General features: G+C 46.3%; 1 protein-coding gene across 1 annotated transcript in view; it reads left to right on the top strand.

The window, feature by feature from the left end:
- MFSD4A (major facilitator superfamily domain containing 4A) overlaps window positions 1-27,146 on the top strand; it is a 44,372-nt gene that overhangs the window by 15,943 nt on the left and 1,283 nt on the right. Inside the window, exons 2-9 of the mRNA XM_081009086.1 lie at window positions 449-647; window positions 2,350-2,589; window positions 13,812-13,980; window positions 17,509-17,624; window positions 19,530-19,703; window positions 22,378-22,525; window positions 23,230-23,300; window positions 25,269-25,389. Coding sequence (XP_080865212.1) covers window positions 449-647; window positions 2,350-2,589; window positions 13,812-13,980; window positions 17,509-17,624; window positions 19,530-19,703; window positions 22,378-22,525; window positions 23,230-23,300; window positions 25,269-25,389 — 1,238 coding nt within the window. The remainder of the gene's footprint in view (window positions 1-448; window positions 648-2,349; window positions 2,590-13,811; window positions 13,981-17,508; window positions 17,625-19,529; window positions 19,704-22,377; window positions 22,526-23,229; window positions 23,301-25,268; window positions 25,390-27,146) is intronic.

Below are 27,146 nucleotides of genomic sequence, written 5' to 3'. Positions count from 1 at the left end.
AGCCAGAATGGCCAAGGGTCCAGGATAACGGGAGCTGTGGCCCTCTGGGTATTGCTGGAGTGCAGGTTCCCCACCTTCATGGTTGTTTTTGTTTTTTTTTTAAAAATGGAAACCCACCTTTACTTTTGGAGGTAAAGTAGTGGCAACCAGAGACGGGGCCTTCTCTGTGGTGGTGCTTCAGCTGTATCTCCTTTATACACTATTCTGATTCCTACACTGATTGTTTTCAGGTACTATGTAAACATCTTGTTGTACCGGAGGTCCAAGTGCTCAACTCTGCTGCTGTTTTTAATCTGCAGAAAACTGTACATTTCTGTTTATAATATATGTGTGTGTGATATAGTTTTTCTTTTAATGCACAATGCCTCAAAGGCTGCAGTTGGACGGTGGGCTGTCTATCTTTTAAATAACGAAACTGCTTTTTTTTCTCTCTCTCTTTTTGGTCCAGGTTGGCTCAGTCTCTGTTCGCCCTCTTTGTGTCATCACTTGCGATCTCTGTGGTTTTTGCCATCATCCCAGTCTGCCACAATGTGGTGGTGCTTGCAGTGGTCATGGCCGTGGCTGGGCTGGCCATGGGCTGCATCGACACCCTCTCCAATATGCAGCTGGTGAAGATTTATCAGAAGGACTCTGCTGTCTTCCTACAGGTTAGACAAGTAACAGGGGGCGGTTGGCCCCTTTTTTAACTCTCTCTAGATGCTTGGAGTTTTTTCCCCATCTTGAGCCCTTGTTAGGGACCCACACATGTTGGCTGGCCTGGTATCCTTGCGCCCTCCCACCAAGGAAGGGGTTGCCATCTCCTCTGATTTGCCACACTGAATGAGACCATTAGTGAGTAACTTCTGCCAGCGCTGCCATTTTTTAGCAGGAGAGGAGGATGAGGGGTATGTTTCTGTTTTGCTGAACACCAGAGGCACTTGGAAAAACTGGCCAATCTTGCTGCTTTCTTGGGTGGCTCTGGAATCAATGCAGCCAGAAGAAAAGTCCCTACCCTGTCTTTAAACTTGGCGGAAAGGTAGGACTCTCCCTAATTCAGGACTAGTGGCCAGAACAATCTGCAGTCACCAATGGCAGGTGCATTTGTGGACCTTTGATCTTTCCTTGTGTCCCAAATCCTTGTTCCTCTCTGTCTACACACACTGTATTTTGTAAGGTTGAATGCTATCCCTATTGTACAGCTAGAATCGTTGAGTCACATCAGGACAGAACCTCTCCTGCTTTCAGCTTAGCATTTAATTGTGAAACTGGAAACAGTTTCCAGGCATCACTTTCCAAAAGAAGGTACAATTTAGCATCAGAATCTAACTCACGGAGTGTTCCTTAGTTGCTTGGATTGTTCCTTCGTTGCTGTGCTGCCTCCATGTTCTGCCCATCTTTCACATAGACAGTGAAGATCACCAGAGCATATGTCTTTTGAGAACACAGGGACTGAATGCTCTCTGTAAGCACATCCAGTTACCTCACACATGCACAACATCCTGTGCACTGAAGATGGTGGTGTAGCCACACTTGCATCACCATTGTCTTCCTGAAGTTATTTGCACCATTAATAATCTCACTCTAAATAAGCAGGTTCAGATATAACTACTCAATTCTGTTTTGGAAGAGTTCATGGTAACATTGAATAGCTGCACAGAAGCTGGTCTGTGTAGGTATTGCCAATTTTGTGTGTCTTGGGGCATCTCTGCACAGCCCATGCCCCCATCCAGGTGCTTTGACATGGACTCGAAGTGGAAGAAGCAGCGCTTTTTTTCTTAAAAAATGCTTAGGGGTACTCTCGTTTTCCTACTCATATTGAAATACTGCCCCTCAATGAGGTCAAACTTAGATCCACAAAATGTTTAGGGGTATGCGTACCCCTGCGTCCCCCCAGCAAAAAAGCATGGGAAGAAGTAACCTTGTGGTGTAAAGCTGGCTCCCTTCACACTCACCCAATACTATTGCAGCACTGACGCTGTCTTAATTGTGCTAGCTGGAGTCCTAGTTCATACTGTTTGCAGCACATCATATGTCTGCACCTGATAGACGCACAATACGCCAGTCACTTGTATCACAGCAGCAAGAGCACTTCAGTTGCTGAGGATCACATATAAAATCCTTTGCAGACCTAATGAAATAACACATTCTAACCCACAAAGGATTTGTGTGCCGTTAAAAGTTGCATGTTGGGAGTTTTTTGGAGATAATGCACCAGTGGTGATGGGAGAAGGCTTGTTCCAGGAAGGATGCTAGAGCAGAACCTTCTGAGTTGAGGGTTCTTACTGTTAAGGTTTCTAATGTGCTGCCAGAGGTGCAGTGTGTGCCTTGTTGCTGGACATAATAAGGATATTTTCTAATTCCTTTGTGTAGGCCCTTCATTTCTTTGTGGGCTTTGGTGCCCTGCTGAGCCCTCTGATAGCCGACCCTTTTCTCTCGGACACCAACTGCATCCTGACAAACAGCACGGCCACTGGCAGCAGCAACCTCCCTCACATCCGGAAGTCGCTTGTCCCCCATCATCCTGGAAACTTGTCACACTACGACCTGCCAACAAAAGGGCTGGTGGTGACGCGGGTGTCTTATGCCTTCTGGATTATGGCTTTGATCAACGTAAGTAGTGACACCCTCCTCCTGGCTGATCGTTCCAGCCCAGCGCTTAAAGTGGTTTGACCAGCAGGGCATGGGGGGGGGCGGGATGTGTCTTCTTCAGAGGAGCCCGCATAAGGCGGTGTGTCAGGGAAAGTAACTTGATTCCACTTTGCACGTCTAAAACCGTTTTTGTTTTTATGTTGGCACCAAATCAGCTCTTCTGTCTTCCTGCCTTCATTGTTCTCTCATTAAAGTGAAATAGTATTGAAAGAAATAGTAACTGCAACAAAATGTGGCAGTGTGGGATGTTGCTGTCCAGGATTTCAGCCATGCTGTTCCATCATTTGTCATTCTTTCCATTATCCTTTCCCACATCTACCCACACGCCCCATGCAGCCAGTCAGCATTCTCTGGCCTCTGGGCTTGTTCAGTCTCATTGGGCCATTTTGAGAGTCTACACCAGGTTTATTTCTTTAAAATATATATATATACTTCTGCAAATCTTTGGGCTTTAATATTTTATATTTTTTGTATTATGATAAATTAAAAACCACTTTGATACCACCTTTCATTCAAAAATATCAAGGTGGTTTACAGCCATCTGAAATACAATCAATACTTTTAAAACCACAAACACAATATAGTCAATACCCGGCTAATATCCACCTATTACCAAGCAACGCACAGCTATGTTGCCCCCATTAGCATTTCTGACTTCATTTCAGTGGCTAATGGAAGTCCAAAGAGCAAAGAACTGATCAACCTCTTTTGAGTGGCAGCACAGGGAGTGATAACCTTGGCCTGGAAAACACTAGAAGGAATTTATTTTGACAGGTGGCACAGACAGGCATGGCAAATCACCCTCCTGGGAAAGTTGACCCTTGTTATGAAGGTCTCTAGGACAAAATAAGCATGACAAACCTATGGCACGATTTTATTGTGTACACATACCATAGGAAACACAGGCAATCACCTCCCTTAGCGTATAGAAGGCTTTGGACATACTGATATCAGGGGCATTGTTGCCTTTCCGCTTTTCTTCCTGCTTTTGGAATTGCCTGTGTGTAGCTTCCAGTCTTCCTGCCGGTTACCATAGAATCAAAAGGGTCTGTGTTGCTTTGGACGTATGGTTGTGTTTCTCTTGGGGTGTGAATGATCTGCACATACATGCATGTGCAAAAGCAGTTGACGGGAAACTCGTGTGCAGCCTTCCCCATCCTACTGTAGCCTCAAGACGGTGTTGAACTCCATCTCCTGTCAACCCCAGCCAGCATGGCCCATGGTCAGGAATGGTGGGATCCAATGCACACCCAATGCAAGTTAAAACATGTGATTTCCCCCAAAGAATCTGGGGAATTAAGAGTTTTCCCCTTACACAGCTACAGATCCTAGTACGCTAAACAAATTACGGTTCCCAGGATCTTTTGGGGCAAGTCATGTGCTTTACATGTATGTTTAGGTGTACTTTAAATGTATGGTGTGGATGTCTCAGCAAATGTGCTTAGTGCAGCCTGGCTAAGCTGGGTGGTAGGAACGCCTCCATCTTGAACATTGTCTTGTATGGAACAGCCTCCACTGTGAGCATTATGCATGGTACAGCTGTCACACATGCCTCTTGGTTTCCAATACGATAATACTCACTATGCTTGGTTCATGATGAGAGGTAGGAAAGACTTGGGAGACAAATGGAAATATTTAAGGAAATGGAAATGCTTTTTTTAAAGCATCTCTGTTATTAAGGTTCTTGCTGGTTTTTGAGTGTCAAGTTCAAGCAGAGGCTCTCCTCTTCTCTTCTCTCCTCTCCTCTCCTCTCCTCTCCTCTCCTCTCCTCTCCATCCCTCTCTCTATCTCTTCTCCCTATCTCTCTTCTCTCTAGCCTCATTCCCTGTGCTTTGCAGCTAGTTATGAACTAAACCAGTTATTCGAGCTCTGTGAGAAGCAGGGCGAGATTCAGAAATATTACTGCCACGTTACTGAGAAAATATAGGTGTAAACTAAGCAAACAGGACAAGAGTTCACATTTAGCGAAAGGCTTTGTTTTCTTACATCACTGATTTGTCCTCACCTTGCCAGCTTCTCCTTGCCAGCTCTGGCACTGAACCTAACCTGGCTGGCTCCCTAAGCTGCCTGGATGGGAGACTGTTTGGGAAATAATATAAGCCACACTGAGCTTCTTGGATGAACAGAAGGATGCAAAAATGGCATGCCAGAGTTTCTAACTAACTGGCTTATCAGGATAGAGTAAGGTCCCTGGTGCTCACTGCCCAAATTGTCCCCTCCTCCTTTTGTCACACTGGGAAGGGGAAAGCTACAGGAACGAGCTAAGAATAAGCCATGGTTTGTTCTTGGCTTGTCCCTGTTGTTTGTTTGAGAAGAGCAAGCAAGGAATACTGGTTTGCTTGTAACGGTTTGTTCCCAGCACAGCAAAGGAAGGGTGGGCATCAGTGATCTGTGCAGTGTTCACCAGCATGTTTGCTGGTAAGATGCATATTAACTGTGCCTTATGCTTATGTGTGTCCTTGGATTATTGTGCACTTCCCATTTCCTTGACTGCTGAGAAGATCCAGGGACAGGGCTGCCTGGTTTGGATGAAAAAGCATCTGAAGACACGGGGTATCTTTGCCTCTATAGTTTTACCTAGAGCAAAAATTACGAACAGCGGGTGTTCCTATGAGGCAGCTGATCTACTGGCCCACATCGCATCTTCAAGGTGACACTCCCTAAATAAAAAATGGGGTTCCAGCTGTTGCCAAACTACAACTCCCATCATCTCTGGCCATTGTCCATAGCAACTGGGGCTGGTGGGACTTTGAGTCCAACAATGTCTGGAGGGCCACAGGTTCCCCATGTCTGCCCTATATCCCAGCTTTAGTGAACTTGTAGTTCATTTTCTTCTCCATGCGCGCACACACACTCAGTTTCTCTTGCAAACTGATATCTGTTCATGTGCAGACACACTTCTGCCCTTTTCTCTTCGCCAGGATGGGGGCAGGTGAAGTCTCTTTCTCCAAGACCTGGTAGGTGTCTCATTCAACCCAGATTTCTGACCCTCTTTTGACCATTCACTTGCAGGAGCTAACTGTTCTGGGCGGAGAGCCAGCAATCTCTGGCTAGTAGCCATAACAATATTGCATTATTAGGTAATTAGTGTCAGTCCCGTCCCCCGAATACATTCAGAATATGTTTCTGAATACATCAAAAATGTATTCTGAATACATTTTGGAGGTATTCTAAAGCAGCATTTTGATACCAAATTATGACTGAACTTCAAGCAGCCAAAGTAATTTTTTCTGGGTAGCACCTCCGTAAGTTCTGTTGCTAAAGGGACAGTTGGTTATATTTATTTCCTCCTGATATCATAAGCCTCATCTTTTTAAAGATATCCCATACAATATGCTTGCATAATTTTTTAACACTTCACAGCCTCTGCAAGGATTTCTAGCTCTTGGGTGGGCGTTGAAACTTCTATTTTCTGCCTCGCCTGTGAAATATTAGAACCACCTGCTTGTATGCCAGATCTGATGTAGTCAAGCTAAACATATGGAGCTGGTTGGATAAGGAGAACATGAATGTTCTCTGCCTAAAGAGGAGGCTGGTGAAAAGCTCCAGCCTGAGATTCTGCAAAATGCAACAGAAGCACTATAACCAGGTTCAGTGAAAAGTGAAGAATCTCTGGTCACAGAGGAAAGAACAGGTGAAAATGGGCATCAACAGTCAACATATTACATGGAATTTATTAAAATGATGTGAATTATGTAGCTTCTCTTTGGTAGCGGAATACAGGGCAGATTACAATATATAAAACATAAAAATATGTAAGATAGTGACAAACAAAAACAGTTTAGAAGGCCACTGATTGCTTAATTAGCCCATGGCCTGGTTGTAGTGGAACGTTTTTGCCTGACACCTAAAGATATGTAACGAAGGTACCAGGTGAGTCTGCCTGGGGACAGCATCCCACAAGCAGGAAGCCACCACAGAAAAGGCCTGTTCTCATATTACCGCCCTTTGTGGAGGAGGCACATGAAGAAGAGCCTCAGATGATGGTTGCAAGGTCTGGTTAGGCTCAAGACACAGGAACTACTGAATACCATTGCTCAGGGAAGACAATATTGCATTGGATAGCTCCTGCATCTAGCATAGCACAGCAGCTTTTGAGACAGAGCAGTTGTATCTGATAAGTGGGAACTTAAAATTTCAGCAGTGGTACTCTTAAAGGTCCACAGTCATTCTTAAATTGTCTGAGTGCTGGTTTTGGGCAAGGTTTGTGTGTAAGTTCATGAACCCTCTCCCCTGGTTATAGAAACGAGCAGTTGCAGCACTCTTAAAACAGGTCTTGGCTAAAGGGAGAACCTCCCGCCACATGAACTCAGAGACTTTGTCATAGTTGGCACCTGAGCACGGAAACACTTGACAGCTCTGCTGAAAATGGTTACGTTTTGCTTCCTGTTACACCAACCTGTTGAGTAATAGAACCTGGAGGTGAATGTAGCAGGTGACAGCAAAAAGAGCAACTGGGCTCATCTCAATGTGTTGCATGAACAAGCAAGTCCTCCTCTGAGCTGCCTGATGTGCAATTCAAGGCGAGCCTTTGGGGGCCTTTCTAAAAATGGACCCTTGTCCCAAAGGCTTTTGTTTGTTGAAGCAATGGATATGGCCATATGTTGGTAATGAAGTAATGAGGAAAACAAGGGACTTTTAAAAACTGGGATGATAGTCCATAGAAATCTCTGTGTTTGGGGAACTCAGAAGCTTGGTCATAGCTTGGTTGTTGAACGCCCTGGAACTCAGACATTTTTGCTCCAGAATGCCACAAACCTGGAAGTGATTGTTCCAGTTTGCGAATGTTCTTTTGGAACCCAAAGGTCTGATGGGACTTCTGCAGCTTCTGATTGGCTACAGGAGCTTCCTGCAGCCAATCAGAAGCCACGATTTGGTTTTCGAACATTTTGGAAGTCGAACGGACTTCCAGAATGGATTCCATTCAACTTCCAAGGTATGACTGTATCTATATCTATAACCTCACTTCTTACGGGGATATACCATATCTGGGCTATTTTCCTGAAGGCCAAACACACTAATAAACTTGGTGCATTGTGCTGAAAAGTATGCTCACATATTGGTAGAGGCACCTTGAAATGGGATCATGACTTTTTTAGAACTGGGACAGAGGGCAGGAGGTACTAAGTGAGGGTGGGGGTGCTAGTCTTCTGCTTACAGTAGACAAACGAGGCAAGATTTGTACTTTTTTATACAGTGGATGCTTGGGTTGCGAACGTCATCTGTACGGGATGCACGTTCGCAACCTGCAGCATTGGCAACCTGCGTCTGCGCATCTGCAGGTTGCGATTCGGCGCGTCTGCGCATGCGCAAAGCACAATTTAGCACTTCTGTGCATGCACGACCGCCGAAACCTGGAAGTAACCCGTTCCAGTACTTCTGGGTTTCGGCGGTCCATAACCCCCAAAAAATGCAACCTGAAGCGGCTGTAACTGAGGTATGACTGTACCTAGCAGCAAGCTTTTTCTTGAGCAAGCTTGGAGGTAGAGCACTAAATAAAAACAAATGGGTGATGGGCCAAAGGATATAATGGGAGAGGACCATAGCTCAGTGTGAGAGCATCTGCTTTGCATGCAGAAGGTCTCAGGTTCAATCCCTGGCTTCTCCTTTCCTCTAATAGTTGTTTGATATGCAGAGATTTATCAAATGAAGATATTCCAGAGCTGGCTGTAGGAAAAGGTTCACCTGCCAAATTTTCCGTGACAGACTGCTGTAAATAGCACAGGAGCAGGGCCAGAAGAAAAAGCTGGCAACTGAAGTTGCATCACTCAGCCCCTGATGATCACCTGAAAATTACCCAGTTCAAGGCACCCTTAGATTTGTGTGTGTGTGTGTTTATCATGTCCAATGTGCATGGCTGAACACCACTAGTGTTTTTAAAAATATGGTGTGTGATTTACTCCTAGCGGCAGATGTGTGACCAACAGAACCCTTGATGTTCAGAAGAGCAATGTCACCCAAGTGTGAAACTGCTAGTTTTGTTAGGCAAAGACCTACTTACTTAAATACTGTTACACTTTTCAGATCAGATCAAATTAGTTGTTTGGACCATATGCCAGCAATAACAATAAATACTTGTTATACGGCATACCGAATGTGAATTCATAATTAAGCCAACCCACTGCATCCACAGGATAGCAAAACCTCTTAGATTAGCATTCTCTGCCGCAAAGACATATGATAGGTAGAGCCACCTTTTCCGTGACCTTTTCCATCAATGCACAGGATGGATTTTGCTTCGCATTGTGGGCAGAGCATTTAGCCATGAAATGATTTTGCTGTTTGTTTAGGCTGGTGAGGCCTGTGCCAAGGCCTTGCATTAAACAGTGTACCAGGAGGTCTAGTATATTACCCCAAAGCAAGCATGCCGAGTTGTGAGATCCTGTAATAAAATGCCTTGGCCCTGCCTGTGTGTACCTTGGCAGATGAACCCAGCTGTGGAAGCCAAACAAGCTCATCAGCACCATTCAGCCTACCCTCCCCCCCCCCCTTTTTCTTAAAGGTGAAAAACACAAGCAGATATTGAAAAGGGGTCGTTGTTCCTGTGAAACACTTGGATGGACTTGGAAGAGGGATTTCACCCAAGCATAGTATTCAGTTGTCCAGTGTTCTACCCGGACACTGAGGTCCAGCACCGAGGGCCTTCTGGCGGTTCCCTCACTGCGAGAAGCCAAGTTACAGGGAACCAGGCAGAGGGCCTTCTCGGTAGTGGCGCCCTCCCTGTGGAACGCCCTCCCACCAGATGTCAAAGAGAACAACAACTACCAGACTTTTAGAAGACATCTGAAGGCAGCCCTGTTTAGGGAAGCTTTTAATGTTTGATGTAACATAGTATTTTAATATTCTTTTGGAAGCCGCCCAGAGTGGCTGGGGAAACCCAGCCAGATGGGCGGGGTATAAATAATAAATTATTATTATTATTATTATTATTATCTGAGACTGTGCTACAATAAATCTGTTAAGTCTTTCAGGGGCCACAATATTATTTTATTCTCCTTTTTTTAACAAAGAAAAAGAAAGAGTTGCCTGCATGGAAGCTTCACTCCCTCCAAGTGGAGGCCTAGCTCCCTTGCCCCAGATGTTTTGAGTGGGGGTTGTGCTTATTCAGGAGGGGAGAGGAAAGCACAGCACTCTGCCCATGCTCAATAACATTTGTTGCTTTTTCTTAACATTTGGATGCCTTCCTACCAAGTCTGAGCTCAACTTCGCAAGCTGCATTTTTGCACCTGGAACTTTGCAAAATAAAAATTGCATTTGCAAAACTGATCCTTCCACTTGTGTGTTTCCAATTTGGTTGATCTGTGGATTGTTTCTCCTCACCTGCAACATGGCTGCCCCAGCACCACTATTGCAGAAGGCAATGGTGCTCCCACTATCTGGGAGGCAGAATGCCACCTTCACATTTCCCCTTGAGTTCAGGATAGAAATTGGCTGAAGCCATGTGCTCCTTATCCTGCCATGTGGCATGGCAGTTCAAATGCTGGACTAGATGTGACACCTGGGCGGTTAAGTCCAGTCAATGGCAACTATGGGGTTGCGGCGCTCATTATGGAGTTGCGGCGCTCATCTCACTTCAGGCCGAGGGAGCCAGAGTTTGTCCACAGAAAGCTTTCCAGGTCATGTGACCAGCATGACTAAACTGCTTCTGGCGGAACGGAACACCGTGACAAGTGGTAGAGCGCACAGAAATGCTGTTTACCTTCCCTATTTATCTACTTGCACTGGTGTGCTTTCAAACTGCTAGGTTGGCAGGAGCAGGGACAGAGCAAAGGGAGCTCACCCCATCACACAGATTCGAACTGCCGACCTTCTGATTGACAAGCCCAAGAGGCTCAGTTGTTTAGACGACAGCACCACCTGCATCCCAGATGACACCCATATTCAAATCTTCATTTGTTAATGAGGCTGGGTGGAGGGGCAGGGAGATCTTGAGCCTATCAGCCAAAACTACCAAGCAGGTCTGTTGGAGGCTAAATGGAGAGGGGAAAAGAACAGTGTACAGTGTTCTTGGAGGCAGGGTAGGATGGAAATGAAATAAATACATAAATCACAGCCCTCTGCATTATAAAATTGCTTTGGGCATAGTTTTATGGAAAAGCAGGACCAAACAACAACTCCTCTTGACTAAATATTGATTTCTCAATAAATACATGATAAGTACCCACACTCTTCTGAGAGAAGCTGTCTGTGCAGGTATGCAGGCTTTAGATCTCATTTGTTCTCATAGCTCTACCAGCAACATCCCCAAATTTCTCTTTAAGTTTTAATTCCTGGAAAAGGAGGATATATGGCAACCATAGAATGCATTCTGCAGCTTTGTTGATACTTCTGAAGTTCTGGTACAGTAAGCCCGCAACCTACGGACATTGAACATGTGCATTCAGTTTTATGTGTGTGGCAAAAATAAATTTAAAAGGGTTGGGGTTCCGGGGGAAATGACGTTGGCAATCAGAGCTGCCATTGCACCCAATGAATTTTGACTCTACACAATTTTGGCTTTAGGCGCGATCCACAGAATGTAACCTCTGTGTAAGTTGCAGGCTTACTGTAATTGTGGATCAGGATCAAAGTTCTGAGTGGGGTTTTCAGCGTCCTGACTATTGGCTGATACTGGGAACTTTCCAGGGGTGTGTGCAGAAACTTTCACCCCAAGGAATTCTGGCAGTTGCAGCTTCAGGGCTCAGAATGTGGCTTGCATGGGCAAAAGCTGTGCCAGGTGCCACCTGTGAAATGAACCATGCAGATCTAGCAGACAGTAGTGCTGAAGGTTCCATTGGGGTCACCTTTTCCCCCTAAGAGCAGCATCCTATATTTCAGCATAGGCAACATGGCTCGGATTCCCAGTAGTGTTTGCTGCTCTATAGGCAGAAAAGGAGCTTGGGCCAACAACAGATTAGCAGACATTGGAGGTGCATCACAAGCTAATGAATGCTACCTTTAAAAATTATCATTTCAGCTTTACTGCTCCAACACTTAAACCAGAAGCAGGAGACGGTTGTGCATGTAGGGTTTGGGTGTGTGTGATATCGGTAGACTGTAATATCTGAAGGCAGTGCTGCATGTGTTCTCTCTAATTTGGCTTTGTTTATTTTTAGAGGAGCTAGCAGAAGAAAAGCTGTAGCAAAGATTCTAATTACCATTTTCTTGCTTTTGAACTGGACTAACATGCTGACCCAGTTAAGCAAATCACGGCAATTCTGGGGTAATCTTCCAACCTTTGCTCACAGAGGTGACACTCTAGATGAGATTCCTCTTCACATATTTAATTATCTGTGTTCATTAAAAATCCAAGCCTTCCATTTGTCTTGAGTTTTCCATTCTTGGGAGCCTGAGATTGATTTCCTCATTTTATTCTGGAGCATTGCGACGACTTGTGTGCAATTCAGAGACCAAATCTTAGTTATATCCACAGGGATCCCACAAGAAGATTAGTAGGGATATTTTGTATGCTACTTCAATGTTTGATAGTGCTTTCTCCTGGCTAGAACTCACCTTTGCAGCATTTGCAAACAAAGTCACTATTGCCATTTCGCAGAGGGCAAAGTAAAGGCTGAGACAGTAGGGGAAATACAGGATACCGGCCTTATACATGTCTAGCCTGCTGTTCTCCCAAAGGGCAGCGTGAGGTCTGTTTATTCTGCTCTGATTTTTGTGGCCATTAACGCAAACTGCTCCTGACCTCCGGAAGGATTCTAACTATTAGGGGAAAACGTTTTTCTTCCATGGGACCGAACTGGCTGTTCTTGTTCCTATTGTTCTGTGAACAATGGAGGGCTCTTAACTGAATTCAGCTGAGGAGGGGGAATCAAGAGGGAGCAAATGCTCCATACATTGAAAGAATACCTCCAGCCAACAAAAACCAGGAAATGTGCACTTGCAGCTCCTGCTCATTCACAGAGGAGAGCAAAAACAATATATGTGAAACCAGCTGTTAATGACAGACGACCTGGCTTCTGCCGTCAGTCTGGTGGGGAGAGGAGGAAGATGGCTTCATTTATTCCTTTCATGCCCCACCACCATCCCACACCCCAGCAGATATTAACTAAAAGTAAGCACTGTGACATTTCAGAGTTTTAAATTCATATGTTCTGTCTTGGGGCCGCAGAGGAACAGCAGAGGGCGCTGCTTCTGTGTACTTGAACACAGAATTACACAGCGGTCTCTACAGTAAAGCAGGACTGAATTGTCCCATGTGAAAGCTTAGGCAACGCCTGTTCAGATTTGTGGGGAGAGAGGCGAGGAGACACCGTGGCTTGTAAGCCCCTCCTTTCTAAATGTGTAGCTTCTCAAGGCAGTTTGGGTTGGGCATCTATGCTGCACGCCTACCATCTGCCGGCAGAGCAAGAAATGGCACTGCATTCTCGACGTCAATATATCAACTGAAAACGGGTGTATTCTTTATAACTCACAGGGAAAGTTAGGTTTTAAAAAAGGGAATGGGCCATTTAGTGGTGGTGAGCTGTGGGAGGAGTTTTTTCCAGAAGATGTCTGAAATGTTATGTTCTAGGTTAAGTTTTTTACAGCTTGGCTTGCTGGGAGTCCCAGTATACCAGGGCATTTCTTTCTTTCTTTCTTTCTTTCTTTCTTTCTTTCTTTCTTTCTTTCTCTCTCTCTCTCTCTCTCTCTCTCTCTCTCTCTCCCTCCTTACGCAGTGGGTGGGGGGTGTTATTGTTACAAAACTGTTGATTTTAAAGATTTATAGCCCACATTTCATCAATCCAGCTACAAGTAATGTTGCTGAACTCGCAGCTCCAGTGTGAAACAGAGTGCCAGACTTGGACCTGGGGGGCCTGGGTTCAAATTCCTGCTCATCCCTGAAACTCACTGGGTGGCCTTGGGCCAGTCACTGCCTCTCAGCCTCGCCTACCTCACAGGATCGTCGTGAGGATAAAATGGGGAGAGGAGAGCCACGTACATCACCTTGAGCTCCTTGGAGGGAAAAAGTGATATCTAAATGCAACAGTTAAATAACTCCAATCATTCCTGACCATTGGCCATGCCAGCTGGGACTGGCGGGAGCTCAATGGCATTTGGAGGTGCAAAGGTTTACAAGCTCTGGCTTTTAAGATGTGCCCTGCATAAATAAAAAATCTGAGCCAACAGCAGCCCCCTCCGGGGAGAAGGGCAGGTATCAACCCTAGGGTGCGCCCGGCTGACTTTTCTTTTTGCCTGTTCTTCTGCAGCTCCCAGTCCCCTTTGCGGTCTTCCTGCTGCTCTACAAGGAGAGGCTGGTGCCTTGGTGTCAAAGCGGCAGCCCCCCACTACTGCCTGCGGATGAGCTGGCACTGGAAACGCGGATAGCCGACCGGGATGACTCTTCCACCTCCTCGCCAAGAACTCAGCCAGAAATAGGTGAGAGCTGCCAATCCGGGCTGTGCATGCAGAGCCCATTACCATGGTATCAGAGCCCTCTTCTCTCCACAGGTTGTAGCGAGAGGGTGTGTTGTTTTGCTGCGGGAAAGGGATGAAGCAAAGCACAGAGTGAAATATTCTGCATTAAGCTTCCCAGGTTTTTCCTTGTCTGTGGCTACTGCCTTGATGGCTGTGTTCTACCTCCTCTGACAGAGACAGTGTGCTTCTGGCCAGAAACTGCAAGAGGGCAAAGGGCTGTCAAGCTCAGGTCCTACATGGGTGGCCACTGAGACAGCGGCGTAGCAAACCCTGCTGGCGCCTGGGGCGGAACATTTTAAGAGAGCGCCCAAAGTGGTTGAGCTTTTCTAAGGACACCGGTAAAAGCCGTCAAGCTTTTTTGGGAGAACATTGCCAACAGTTGCTCAGCCGGCTTTTTGAGGGACGGACACTGGCTCCACGGGCCCCCATGGCACCCTGCAACCCCCCCACACACACACCTGGTGCAAAGGCTGAGCAGCGTCAGCAAGGCTCCCACTGCCCCTCCGGCTCCCAGAGCCCCTCTTTGGGGCTTCCTCCACCCTCACTGAGGTCCTCTTCAGGCTCTCTCTCCTCATGAGCCACAAGGACTTTTCAGCTCTCTCCTGCCATTTCTGGGTTTGAATTGGATCATTTAATTATTTCCTGGTGCCACATGTATACACGGTTGTGCGCAAGTCGATCGCACATAAGTTGAGTGACTGTCTATACATGGACTAAATGGGCCACTGGACCTGATCCACCAGATTCTTCTTATGCTCTTATCTTCTGAAATGTTCATGGACAAATGAGTCAAACACATGGAATTGGTATTTTGGAAACTGAAAAGGCTTGAGTACTAGGCTAGAACCCTATTTGTGCTATCAGCTACATAGGTCTGGTTATGTTCCCAGAACACACATAAAACTAAGGAAGCCAAACCAGTCCAAATAGGTTGAATCCTATTGATCCTAGAATATCGTACATTATTTGTCCTTGGCTTCTGTTTAGTATTAGCTCTGTAGGCAATGAATTGAAATCCCTGGGGGCAGGTTTCTCTGCTGGCATTTACCCAGGACTCAGCTATACAGCTGCAAATAAAACGTTTTGAATCTGTTTTAAGTGCAATATAAAATGTGACACTAGATGGCGATCGTGAGCCTTATAGAAAATTCAATATATTTTTTAAAATGCTTTTTAAAAAAAGCATTTTCAGAATGATTTTTATATGTTTGTAGATTCCACCCCAGTTTGTAGCAGAGAAGGAATGTCGGTGTGATTGCAAAAGCTTCTCACCTGTCCTGCATTTAATATCAGCCTTTGTTCCGGTCCATGTTAAGGCCTTTGCCAAATTGGGAGTGATGTTTTATGCCCACTCTGCCCTCCTAGCAAGGAAGGTGTTTCCTTCTGGGCCAAGGCATCTGTTTCCCTGCATTGCGATAACTCCCATGAGCAAAAGGGAGGCAATTATCTCACACACAGAGTGGTTTGAAGATGAAAAGCAGCCTGTCTTTCTGCCAGGAAGGTTATTACTGGAACTCTGAAAGAAGCAACTTCTGTGCGCCTTCTAAAAATGTCTCATTTATTTATTTGGTGGCTTTTGCTGTGATGTGTAGCAGCTTACAGATGCATTTGCCCATATGCATCAAGAATGCCAGGTGTTGCATATTTCTGTCGTTTTCTATGCACACACACTGGGATGCATTTATATACATGCAAACATTTCTGGCTGCTCTTAACCCCACAAGCCATGCAGCAATGAGATGGAACACATTATTATTATTATTATTATTATTATTATTATTATTAATTAAATTTGTATACTGCTTTTCATCTGAATATCACAGGACATTTTACAACGTAAAAAAAAAATGAAAACACAAAATACATAATAAAAGCAAAAGCAAAATAAGCCAATAGCCCGTCTCCCACAGACACATTTTTAAAGGCCATAGAATATTAATGCCCATTCCACTTTGGTGCATGTAGAAAACCAGTAAAATGATGGTATCTGCCTTAGGGCCTCAGCTCCCATAGTGCCAGCTGCATCAGACCAAAGGTCCATCTAGTCTAATTATGGGCAGCCTTTCTCCTGCCAAGGACTGCATTCCTTCAGGGCTTCATTCCTTCAGAAGTAACCTGTCAGAATAGAAGAAGACATCTTTACCCTGATATGGCTCCCCTTTGTCACATACACAGCCCAAAAACACAACGACAAAAATCCACCAACAGCCTATGAATCAATATGGCTAACCTGATCCAAAAACACCCCCCCCACCTCCACTTAAACACGAAAACAAAGTTCACCACAGCCAATCACAAACGAACAACCACACCCTAGGCCAACCCCAACTTCTCTCACCACCAAAGGAACACAAGCGAATAGTAAAGAGAACCTGCACAAGTGATGCTGACACAAAACCCCACACATACACTAAGAAGAATAGAAACATCGCCTCCCAACCCCACCCCCACCCACCATGCCCCCCCTCCACCTCTTTCCCCCTTTTCTTCCTAATGTAACCCTAATGTCTCAACAAATGAAACTGACCTATGGAAAATGTAATTTGAAAAAAGAGACATTGCGCATACTTTTGTAAACCAAGAAATCTCAAATAACTAACTGACTAACTAACTAACTAACTAACTAACTAACTAACTGTCTGTCTGTCAGGAGCCACAGTCCAGTGGTGGATGGGGCTGAAGCCATCAATGAATGTGGGGCGATCCATTTCCTACTTTCTTTTCTCCACCCTCTTCTCTTCCCTCTTCCTTCCCGTCCAGTAGGCTGTCGAGGGAGGAATTGTTCTTGCTGGAGGTGTTAACCAATTGCTTTCAGGGGGCTTTTTAAGTTAAACTGAGGGCCACATGAAATTAAGCCAAGGGCCATGCTTGGTTCTAGGGCTGCAGGCTGCCCACCCACGATCTAGTCCCAGCATTCTGTTTCCAGCACCATCTAGCCAGACAACTCCTGGCCACAAAAGCGACAACCCCCCTCTGCTACCCAAATTAATTTTGTGTGACATTCCTGAATGTGTTTTTTCAGTTGGACCACTCTGAATTCAGAAGCACTTCTATAGATGAAGAGCTGAGACAGCAGGAAAAGAGTCCCAAGTCAGGCCTCCCAAGGCTCATAGACTTCAGCCCTGTGTGTTTCTGTGCTTCACTTGTGTGCTTATATAGCGTCAGGCCAGCCTCTCCCCTGTCTGTGTTCACCACAGTTTGGTGGAGTTGGGGAGTGACAGGGATGTAGTCTACTCATTTTAACCATAATGCCACATTTCCCAGCCTTCAGTTGTGGGAAGTGGGTTGCAGGAGTGATAACCCCTCCTTATTATTTACCAGAGGAGACCTCTTGGATGGTTTGGAGGGTAGACACAATACTTTAGTCATAAACTTGTTGCTGAACTCTGGAGCCTGTTCTGGGGCAAATCTTTGCTGCAGAGAGAGAGAGACCATTTGGGTACCCAAGAAGCTTCACTACTCTTGTGTGCTATTGTTTTCTCTACCCAGGGCATGAGGACCTCTTCGGATGCTGCCAAAGCAAGAACTTCATAGGAGCTCCTTGCTCTTACTTTGCTGTCCATGTGATGGGTGCCCTTCTCCTCTTTATGACTGATGGGATCCTGGTAAGAGCAACAATTGAGGAGTCAGTGTCAGACCTACCCAATTTGCACTACTGGGGCACTCCAGATTCACTAGAATGGGCTGTCTTTTACTTGATCTGTGTAGCTTGGCTTGAGTGCTCATGGAGAGCTTTCAGCTAAAAACTTGTCTCCCTCTGCCCAGCTGGTACTGCCTGCTGGTTCACTCTTAGTAGCATTGCTTTAGTCCAAAGCTCATGGTCTTTTCTGCCTTCTTTTGACTGCATCTCACCTAAGAGTATGAGGAATTGGCCCTTTGTTTAATTGGGCTGTTCGCCCAAGATTGGCACTGCAGTTGCTTTCTTACACTATATGTTGAATTCTCACCCACTTAAAGTTGAGGACCACCCCACCACCACACACCTTTTACAATTTTATCCTGTAAGCCTTTCATGGCCTGAGAGTGTTTAAATGTGGTGACCTATAGCAGGCAGGCACTCTTAAAACCACAAGAAACAAGGCCCAGAGAATTGTAACCACTATTGGCTGATCTCAAATGTCCCTTCTTTGGGCAGGTTGGTGGAGTGACTGCTTTTCTAGTCAACTTCAAGCACTCATTATCCATTTGAGTCTGGATTCTGACTTTGATTTGGAACTGAAACTGCCAGGGTTGCCCTGATAAATGACTTCTGCTAGGAGAGGATGGGGGGAATGCAATGTAATTCTGTTGATTCTACTAAATCTCTCAGCAGTGCTCAATACCATTGGCCATGGTTTCCTTCTGGATAGGGTTTCTGAGTTTGGGATTGGGGATGGATGTTCCACTCCTACCTGGAGGGCCCATTCTGGAAGGCAGAATTGCAAGACTGGCCCACGGCATTGTGGGGCAGAGGTCCCTTGGGGATCCATTCTGTTCCCCCATGATGTTATGGCATTTTTATGAAGGCGTTTGAATGGAGTTGGGTGTCACTGCACAGTGAAGTCCTTCATCTCTGTCTCTTCCAGCTGAATTGGAAGAAGTGTTTATCTGGGGTTTGGAAGCACTAATTGACACTCAGTCCTGATAAGACAGAGGTGTGCTGTGTGGGTCAGCAGTTTGTCTGCCCAGGGAGGTGGTGTTCAACCAATTTTGCTGAGGATTGTACCCTCTGTGAAGGATAAGGTGCCAGTGTGGGAGTGCTGTTAGATTCATCTTTATCTCTTGGGCCTCCAGGGTCACGAGTTCCTTCTGTTGGTTGTGGCTAATCCACCAACTGCAGTCCTTCCTGAGTAGATACAATCTTGATGCCCTGGGAACATTGGGTGGGCTGCATGGGGCTGCCTTTGAAAACTGTTCAGAAATTGCAGCTAGCACAGCACACTAACTTCGTTTCCTGACATGGACTGAGTGAAGAGCTCACATCTGGCTGCACTGAAACACCATCCCTGGCTTCCAATGAGATTTAAGGTGCTGGTCTTAACTCTTAAAGCCCTTCATGGCTTAGGACTCAAATATTTTGTGGGATTGCCTTGTCCCATCTCAATCTGTTCATTCACCGACATCCCCATCACAGGCCCCTGCTGTCTGAAGTGTGGTGCGTGGTTACGGCACAGATGGAGGGCCTTTTCCGTGATGGCTCCTCATCCTTGGAATGCCCTTTTCAAGGAAGCCCACCCACAGACCTCATGACTAGAACTTAGGTGCCAGGCAAAAGCATTTCTGTTTCCCCCAGGCTTTTCAGAACTGCTAAGGCAAGCATTCTTAAACGCTAAAAAGTAAAATAAATTTAAATGCACTGTTGTGATTTCAGTTTAATTTTGTATATTGGTTCACATGTGTTAGTAAACCAATTATTTTACATTATGCTTTTTCATTTCTTTTTAGTGTGTGTGTGTCCTGGGAATATAGATCTAGATTGGAGGTTTGTGGTGATATATAGATTATGTAAGTAAATCTGGTCTCTCCTGCAGGGCGAGTATTCTGGGTTTGTGTACAGCTACGCCGTGGAGGAACCACTCTCCGTGGGACACAAGGTGGCTGGTTACTTGCCCAGCCTCTTCTGGGGATTCATCACTCTGGGCCGGCTCATCTCCATCCCTGTGTCCTACAGAATGAAGCCAGCAACTATGGTTTTCATCAATGTGGTATGGCGATATCTTCTTCTTCTCCCTCTCTTCCAAGGTAGCAGAGAGGCTTATTCTGGCTATGGCGTGTCTGGCAGACCAGTAACATGGATATAACCAGCGACTGGCACCCTCATTTGGAAGCAAGAGCGTATTATTCTTACAGCTGAGGGCAATGCAAGCAAATTGGTTAGAGCAGGAATGGGAAACCTGTGGCCCTTCAGACATCATTGGCCTCCAGCCCCAAGCAGCTGAACAACCTCTGGGTGGCCCCAGGCTCCCTATTCCTGGGACATTTCATTCAGAGAACCCTGGAAGTTGTGCTGAAGGGGGGCATTGACTGGAGATCTCTAGCAAAGCAGTCTCCTTGTCCTTGCATGCCTTCCAATTCCAGGGTTTCTTGAGGGAATTGTTATTAGGGTCAGGCGATATATCAATATACTGTCTTATATTGATATTAAGAGCAGTTTGTGATAATGGTTTGTTTGGGTTTTATTTTAATTACCTGGCAATAGTCATACCTCTCGTTACGTTTGCTTCATGTTACATTTTTTCAGATTGCGCCCCAAGGCGACCTGGAAGTACCAGAAAGGGTTACTTCCGGGTTTCACCACTCGCACATGCGCACAAGCGCCAAATCGCACCATGCACCTGCGCAGATATGGCGCTTCAGGTTGTGGGGTTTTCATGTTGCAAACGGGCCTCTGGAATGGATCCCGTTTGCAACCAGAGGTACCACTGTATATCGTGAATCGTTTGTGTGTGTGCTTGCTTGCAATAGTCAAAAAACACGATACGGTGGTACCTTGGGATGCGAACAGGAACAGGATCCGTTCCGGAGCCCTGTTTGCATCCTGAATAGAACGTAAGACGCATCTGCGCGTCTGCGCATGTGCAGGTCATGTTTCGCCGCTTCCGCGCATGCATCTGTGCATGCGCAAGTGGCAAAACCCCCCAAGTAACGCGCGCCGTTACTTCTGGGTCGCCATGGAGCGCAACCCGAAAATACTTATCCTGAAGCATATTTATCCCGAGGTATGACTGTATTGCAAAAATTGGGAAGCTGGTGCTGCTTCCTGTCCTGTGCAGACGTTGCTATTGCTAACTCTGCCTTAGCTACATTTCCATGCGTCCTGTAGTGGCAGCAGCAAGCTGACGCAAAAATTGCCCTTTGAGAAATTGTGTGTGCACTGCAGGGTAACTCTCTGCCTTAGCTCTCCATCTCCCCTGCCTGCCTCCCTCCTCAGCACTCTTGTCTCCCGAGCAGGCGGAGCTTGACAGCCTCCAAGTGGGAACTTCCTCCCTCAGAGACCCCAGGTTCTTGTTGAAAGGCAGGCACCAGGCTGGTAGGTGGCTTAGGCAGAAGCATGGCTTCTGGAACCAAGTCCCCTTCTCTCCTCCTGTTCTTACGTAAAAATATAAACTGGGATAAGAAGAAGAAAAAGAAAAACACACTGCTCTAGCATAAAAGCCGATTCCCTCTTTCCCCTGTTGTGTTTGTGGGTCTGCGATTGTCTGTGTGTATGTCTCCCCCCCGCCCCATGTTTGTATTTGTGTGTGTTGTGAAGAAGCACTACACTTAAAGAAAATGAATTAAACCAGCCTCTCTCTGCTGGCAGGCAGCAGGTCATCTTAACTTTACTCTAAAGTAGTTATCTCCCCCCCTCCCCGCTTCCCCTGTCCCAAGCAAGCTGCAGAGAAACTGCAACCACCAACAAACACGTTTATTATGCCTTAATCTTATATTAGGCAGGAATGGATTTATGCCACAGTAACCGTGTATGCTCTTACCCATGTTCACCCCTGAATTCCATGTGGCTTACTCCCTGACAAGCGTGTATAAAAATGCAGCCTAAATTGCTTGGTCTCAAAGGCACTAACTATGCAGGACTGTCAGCAAGGGAAGTAATAAGCTTCTAGTCCTTAAGGAAAAGAGTATCTGCCCCCCTCCAACTTCTTGTCTTCTGAATCTACTTTTCAAGAGTGTGGAGTAAGGTGGAAGGATATTATGTGGACTAGGACCTTGGAGGCATAAGTCCACTTGGACATGAAGCTCACTGGGTGGCCCTGAGCCTAACCCACCTCAACAGATTGTTGTGAAGATAAAATGCAGAGAAAGGGAAACCATTAATGCCACCTTGAGCTCACTGGAGGGAAGGCAGAATGTATATATATAAAAAATGCAAAAAAGGAGTACAGCCAGCAGTGCAGACAAGCTGAGTAGAAGTAATTTGCTGTGTCCTGGGTTAGTGAAATGAGCCTGCTCTTTGCTCCCGCTGTGATGTCTGCTGGGGACATCAGATACACTAGTTGAGCTTGGTGGCCATATCTGTAAAATCAAAGGGGGATTTTCGATGTGCTGCAACTAGTAGCATCAAGTGGCGATTTTCATGCATGAAATGGCTCAGATCAGCCACCTTCTGCTAAAGCTCTCTTATCTAAGACACTCAACGTGTGTCTTCTGAAGCAGTTTCCACGTTCAGCTGGGCATTATCGGGAGACGAGATACCAAATGATGCCCACATGTCTGTGAATCTCTCCAGAGGCAAGGCTCATACAGTCAGGGTTGTGTGTTGTCGTCCCTCCCCGCCCCCCGCCCCCGTAGCAGTGGTGCTTACTCGGTCTTTTTAGCTGAGCGCAAAAAAAAATCTTACTTAATTTTATTTTTTTCTCCATTCCTTTTATGTCATTGCAGCTTGGAGTGCTTGTAACATTCTTCCTGCTCCTGATCTTTTCCTACAGCATTGTCTTTTTGTTTGTGGGGACTGCCTCCCTGGGCCTGTTCCTCAGCAGCACTTTCCCTAGTGTCCTGGCCTACACTGAAGACATTCTCCAGTACAAAGGTAAACCAGGTCTCTCCTTGTTCTTTCTTTCTACCAAGAAAGAATAGCTTCAACAACCACAATAAAAGCAGAGCCCTTTAAATGAGGGCCATGCTTTTAACTTTCCAATATAAGGTAATCCCTGGTTTGTTTTTAATTTTTTTTGTCACAAGCTAAGCAAACAACCAAATCCTCTGCGTATTTGTTTAACTGTAGGCATACTCTGTGAGATGCTGCTGGACTACAACTCCCATCAGTCCTGACCACTGGTCTTGCTTGCTGGGACTCATGGGACTTGTAGTCCAACAGCATCTGGAAGGCAACAAGATGGTGACCATTGTCCTGTTATGTTCACTGGATCTTACTGCCAGGGGAACGTGCAAGGATGACTGCTTTAAGCACTTGGTTTATCATTAAAGAGCAACATTCATGTATCTTACTCGCTTGCATAGGAATAGGAAAGCCTTCGTCCTTTCCATCAGCATAGCATTTGTACCACAGACGTCTGCCATTTACATTTGGGTGCCCTCTTCTGTTTCATACTTTATCACACACCCGGGGGGGGGGGGATATGTGTATATTTAAAAGCATTTCAATACCACATAACATTTCAAAAATCTCCAAGAAATCTCTTAAAGATGGGACATGTGCATCTTGCTGCATCTGTTCAGTCTTCCTTATCTGCTTCTTGCAAAAAGTGTAACGTGGTGCCACTTTCATTCCAGGCTGTGCCACTACTGTGCTGGTGACAGGAGCAGGTATTGGAGAGATGGTTCTGCAGTTGCTGGTAGGGTCGGTAAGTGTGCAAAATCCACCAACGCCCTGCTGGGCATAAGCTTTCTGTTGGTCAGTGCTTAGGACACTGATTCTCAGAGCCATCAGCTAGAGCACCAGTTCAGTATTGTCTACAATAGGGCAGAGAACCTGCTTGCTGGTTTCCCATGAGCATCTGGTGGGCCACTGTGGGGAAAGAGGATTTTGGATTAGATGGTACATCGGTCTGATCCAACAGGCTTCTGATGCTCTGTGGCTCTCCAACTATGGTTGGATTCTAGTTCCCATAATTTCTGACCATCTTCAGTTATCCCTAGCCAGCACGGCTGGTGGCAACGTATGATGGGAGTTGGGAGTCCAGAATATCTGCAGGTTCCCCATCTATGGTCCAGCAGCTCAACATGAGACTTTCCCAACCTTATCTACAGAAGCCAGCAATTGACCCTGGGACCTTGTGCATGCAAAGCATGGATGATATCCTGTGTACTTGTTCCATTAGTGCAAGCATTAGTGCAAGGCAACTTCTCCTCTTCTCCTCCCTCTGTCTGCACCCCATGCCCTCCCCACATCTTTACCAGGGGGTTGGGGGAAAACTCAGCGCAGATTGGGGGCAGATCTGGGGAGGTAAGCAGGAGAAGCTCCATTGTGCTAATGGAATACATTGCTTAGCACTGCTTTGGCTACAACCCTGTGTGTCCCACCACTGTCCTGAGATGCTTCATAATGTTAATGACTGTCTCCATCCAAATACTCCTGCAAGAAGGAACTCACCATGTATGGAAATGCTGCTCATGGTTTTCTGGAGTTTTTAGAAAGCCAGGCTTGTTCTGAAGCAAAGGGCAATTGATCTGTTTCTAATAAAGTGTGAAAGGAACAGAGGAAGCAACCTTCTGCCAAGGCAATTTGTCTACCTAGGCCAGGATTGTTTGCAGCTCTCTGGGGTCTCCATAAGAATTAGTCCACAACCCTTGCCACTTTTAACTGGATTGAATCTCTCATCTCCTGTATGCAAAGTGTATGAAGTACCGCTCATGATGGCTATCACCTGGCGGCCTCTGGTGGCAGAACATGCAACCTGCAGCTATCCTCATGTCACCAGTCCTGCAGCATAGTCCCTTGGGTGGTATTTTAAGCATGCCCCTGCTTGGGAGGACGCATTTGTCCAGCTTCTCCGTCTTGCCTTCTTTCAAACCCTTAAGGAAGGCACCGTGGTGTGTACTCAAATCCCTCAGTGGCATTTGGGGTGGGGGCAGTCTTCCTCGCTCAGCCTAACCTCCTTTGCAGGGTGGTTGTGAAGATAAAGCTGAGGGGTAGGACAGAGGTGGAGCTAGCTGCTCCAGCACCCGGACCAGCCCACATGCTATGCACCCGGGGGCGAGGCAAGCGTCCCACGGGGCTGCGGCGGCTATCTCCACCTCTGTCCCACCGGAGGGTGGCGCCTGCGATGATGTAACCCCCTCTCAGGGATGACACCTGTGGCAGACTGCACCCCCTTCCTCCGCTAGTGGGGTAGGAGAAGAAAGGTGTGTATTACCTCGAGCTGCTAGGAGAAAGGGCAGGATACCAAATTAAGAAATAACACAGAGGTTTAACTCAAGCAAATTTCTTGACAGAGAGCCTCCTCATCCAATGGGTGAAAAGAAAGTTTTTCTGTTTTGAGTCAAGGCATTGCATAGAGTGGCTCAAGACACCTTTGCAGCTGAAAGCTGGGCAGTACATTTCTTGAACTCCTGCTCTTTCCCTTCTGAGATAGGTTTTCTGGCAGGTAGACACCCTAGGGAAACAGATGGCATCTGCTGCTTTCTCTGCAGGTCAGACAATCTGTCTGAAACAGCCCACTCATGGGAAATGGATCCTATCCAACCCCCGTCAGCACGGCTGGTGCACTCTGACGTTATTCCTCTGGCTCCCAGACCCATTCAAGGCAATGTGTGGCACTCATTTAGGTGCAAAGGCTGCCCTGAACCTTGCTGTTTTTCCTTTGCGACAGATCATTCATGACCAGGGCAGTTACAGTTTCCTAGTGTGTGGGACCATCTTTGGAGCCTTTGCCTTCGTTTTCTACATCTTCCTTCTGTTTTCCCACAGGATGCACCCTCAACCCCAATCAGGTAAGGGCTGCCAGCCCAATCTCTCCCCCTTCCTTCCACACTTCTGAAAAGAATGGAGGAGGGGGGTACGGCATTAGTGCAAAGCAAGCCAGGGTGTCTTGCTCCAAGGAGAAAATGCAAGGAAGTGTTTGCTTTACAGCTGCTTCCTGCCTGTTCTTCCTGCCTGGCTTGGCCCACAATGATCTGTCTGGCACCCCGAACTTTACTTTCTTTACTGTTGGACAAAGTGGCTAAGGGGTGAAATAAAGCACTTTTTAAAAACAATATAGCAGGAAAGTGGGGGTGGAGGAAGAGCTTAAAAGGTGCTAAATCAATTTTTAAAAACAAGCATGAGTCAGCTTTCCTTGCTTAAGCTGCAGACAGACTTCAACATTTCAAAGCCAGGAGTAGCCAATGTGGCATCCTGGAAATGTTGGGAATTCAACTCCCAACAGCCCCAGCCAGCATGGCGGACACTGGGGGGTGATGGGAGGTGTAGTCCCAACACCATCTTGAAGGCCACAGATTAGCCAGCCTGCTCTTAAATCCTAAACTGGGAGGTAGTGGTTAAGGTGCTGCACTTGCACATGGGAGACCAGGGTTCAAATCCCCCATTCAGCCATGAAATTCACTGAGTGGGTGACCTTGGGCCCATGATCAACTCTCAGCCCAGCCTACCTCTCAGGGTTCTTGGGAGGCTAACACGGCAAGGGGGAGAGCCATGTACACCACCCTCTGGCTCTTTTGGGGGAGAAGTAGGATATAAATGCAATAACAGCTAAATAAGCATGGTTTGTTTTACCTACCCATGTTACAGGCTGGTGCACACAACTCACCCTGTAGAATGGGGAAAACAGGCCACAAAGCTGTCAACTCACCAATAGAGAATACAAGATTACAGTCTCAGTAGAACCAATAATTTAAAAATGACAATCTAAGTCATGGCAAAAGACAGCTGGTGTAGCTTTGCATCTGCACCAACACTTGTAGCATGGAGAGAGAAAAATAAGCCATGATCTGAAGCCAAGGCTTGTTCCTGCCTTCCCAGTCGTGGTTTTATTCTCCCCAAAACAAACCAGAGTTTGGGCTGCAGCCAGTGGTTCCATGAACTTTCCCTGCTTGATTAAGGGAGGAGCAGAGCAGGTGCGCTTTGAGCTTTATGCATAGGATGGTTAAACTAATCCTGTTTCCACTTCTTGTTGCATCTGCTGCTGTGAACATGAACATCTTACTACAGTGTATTAAGTCCATTGTTTTTCCAGATAAATAGAGATATGAGCTCAACTGGGTTAGGTGTAGAATGTATTATGCAAGTAGTAGCAAATTTCCCATTATGAGCTGAAGTGGTTCACCAGGTGGGGCAGAGCCACTGGCTAGCAGGAGGGTTACTATTGCTTACCAGGAGAGAGATGGATGAGGCTGTGGACACAGTGCAAATGCACTGGTAGGAGCACCAGATTGACTCCACTGGTGCGTTCATGCCACGCCGATTTCCGCACGATCTCACCACCCTCCCGCAGTAAACAAGAGTGACCCACCTGCTGGGAAGCTAACGGGAGCAGCTTCACCCCGCTACCCGATTAAGAGCCAGTTGTAGGCAAGACTCAGAACCACCCAGTGCAGTGCCATGAAGACACAGTGAACCAAGAAAAGTGAAATGGAAATGCATGTCTTAGAACATGCAGAGAGCTAAACGTAGCTCTCTTTGATGTGTGCACATGGTTGTGTTTGGAAAGGGTAGAAGGTATGTAGCCTGCCAGTGACTTCCACCTTCAAAG

The sequence above is a fragment of the Podarcis pityusensis genome, assembly GCF_964106645.2.
Source record: "Podarcis pityusensis genome assembly, chromosome: 6".
NCBI classification, from domain to species: Eukaryota; Metazoa; Chordata; class Lepidosauria; order Squamata; family Lacertidae; genus Podarcis; species Podarcis pityusensis.
Note: the sequence above shows the minus strand (reverse complement) of the source record. Positions and strands in the feature narration are given on the sequence as shown.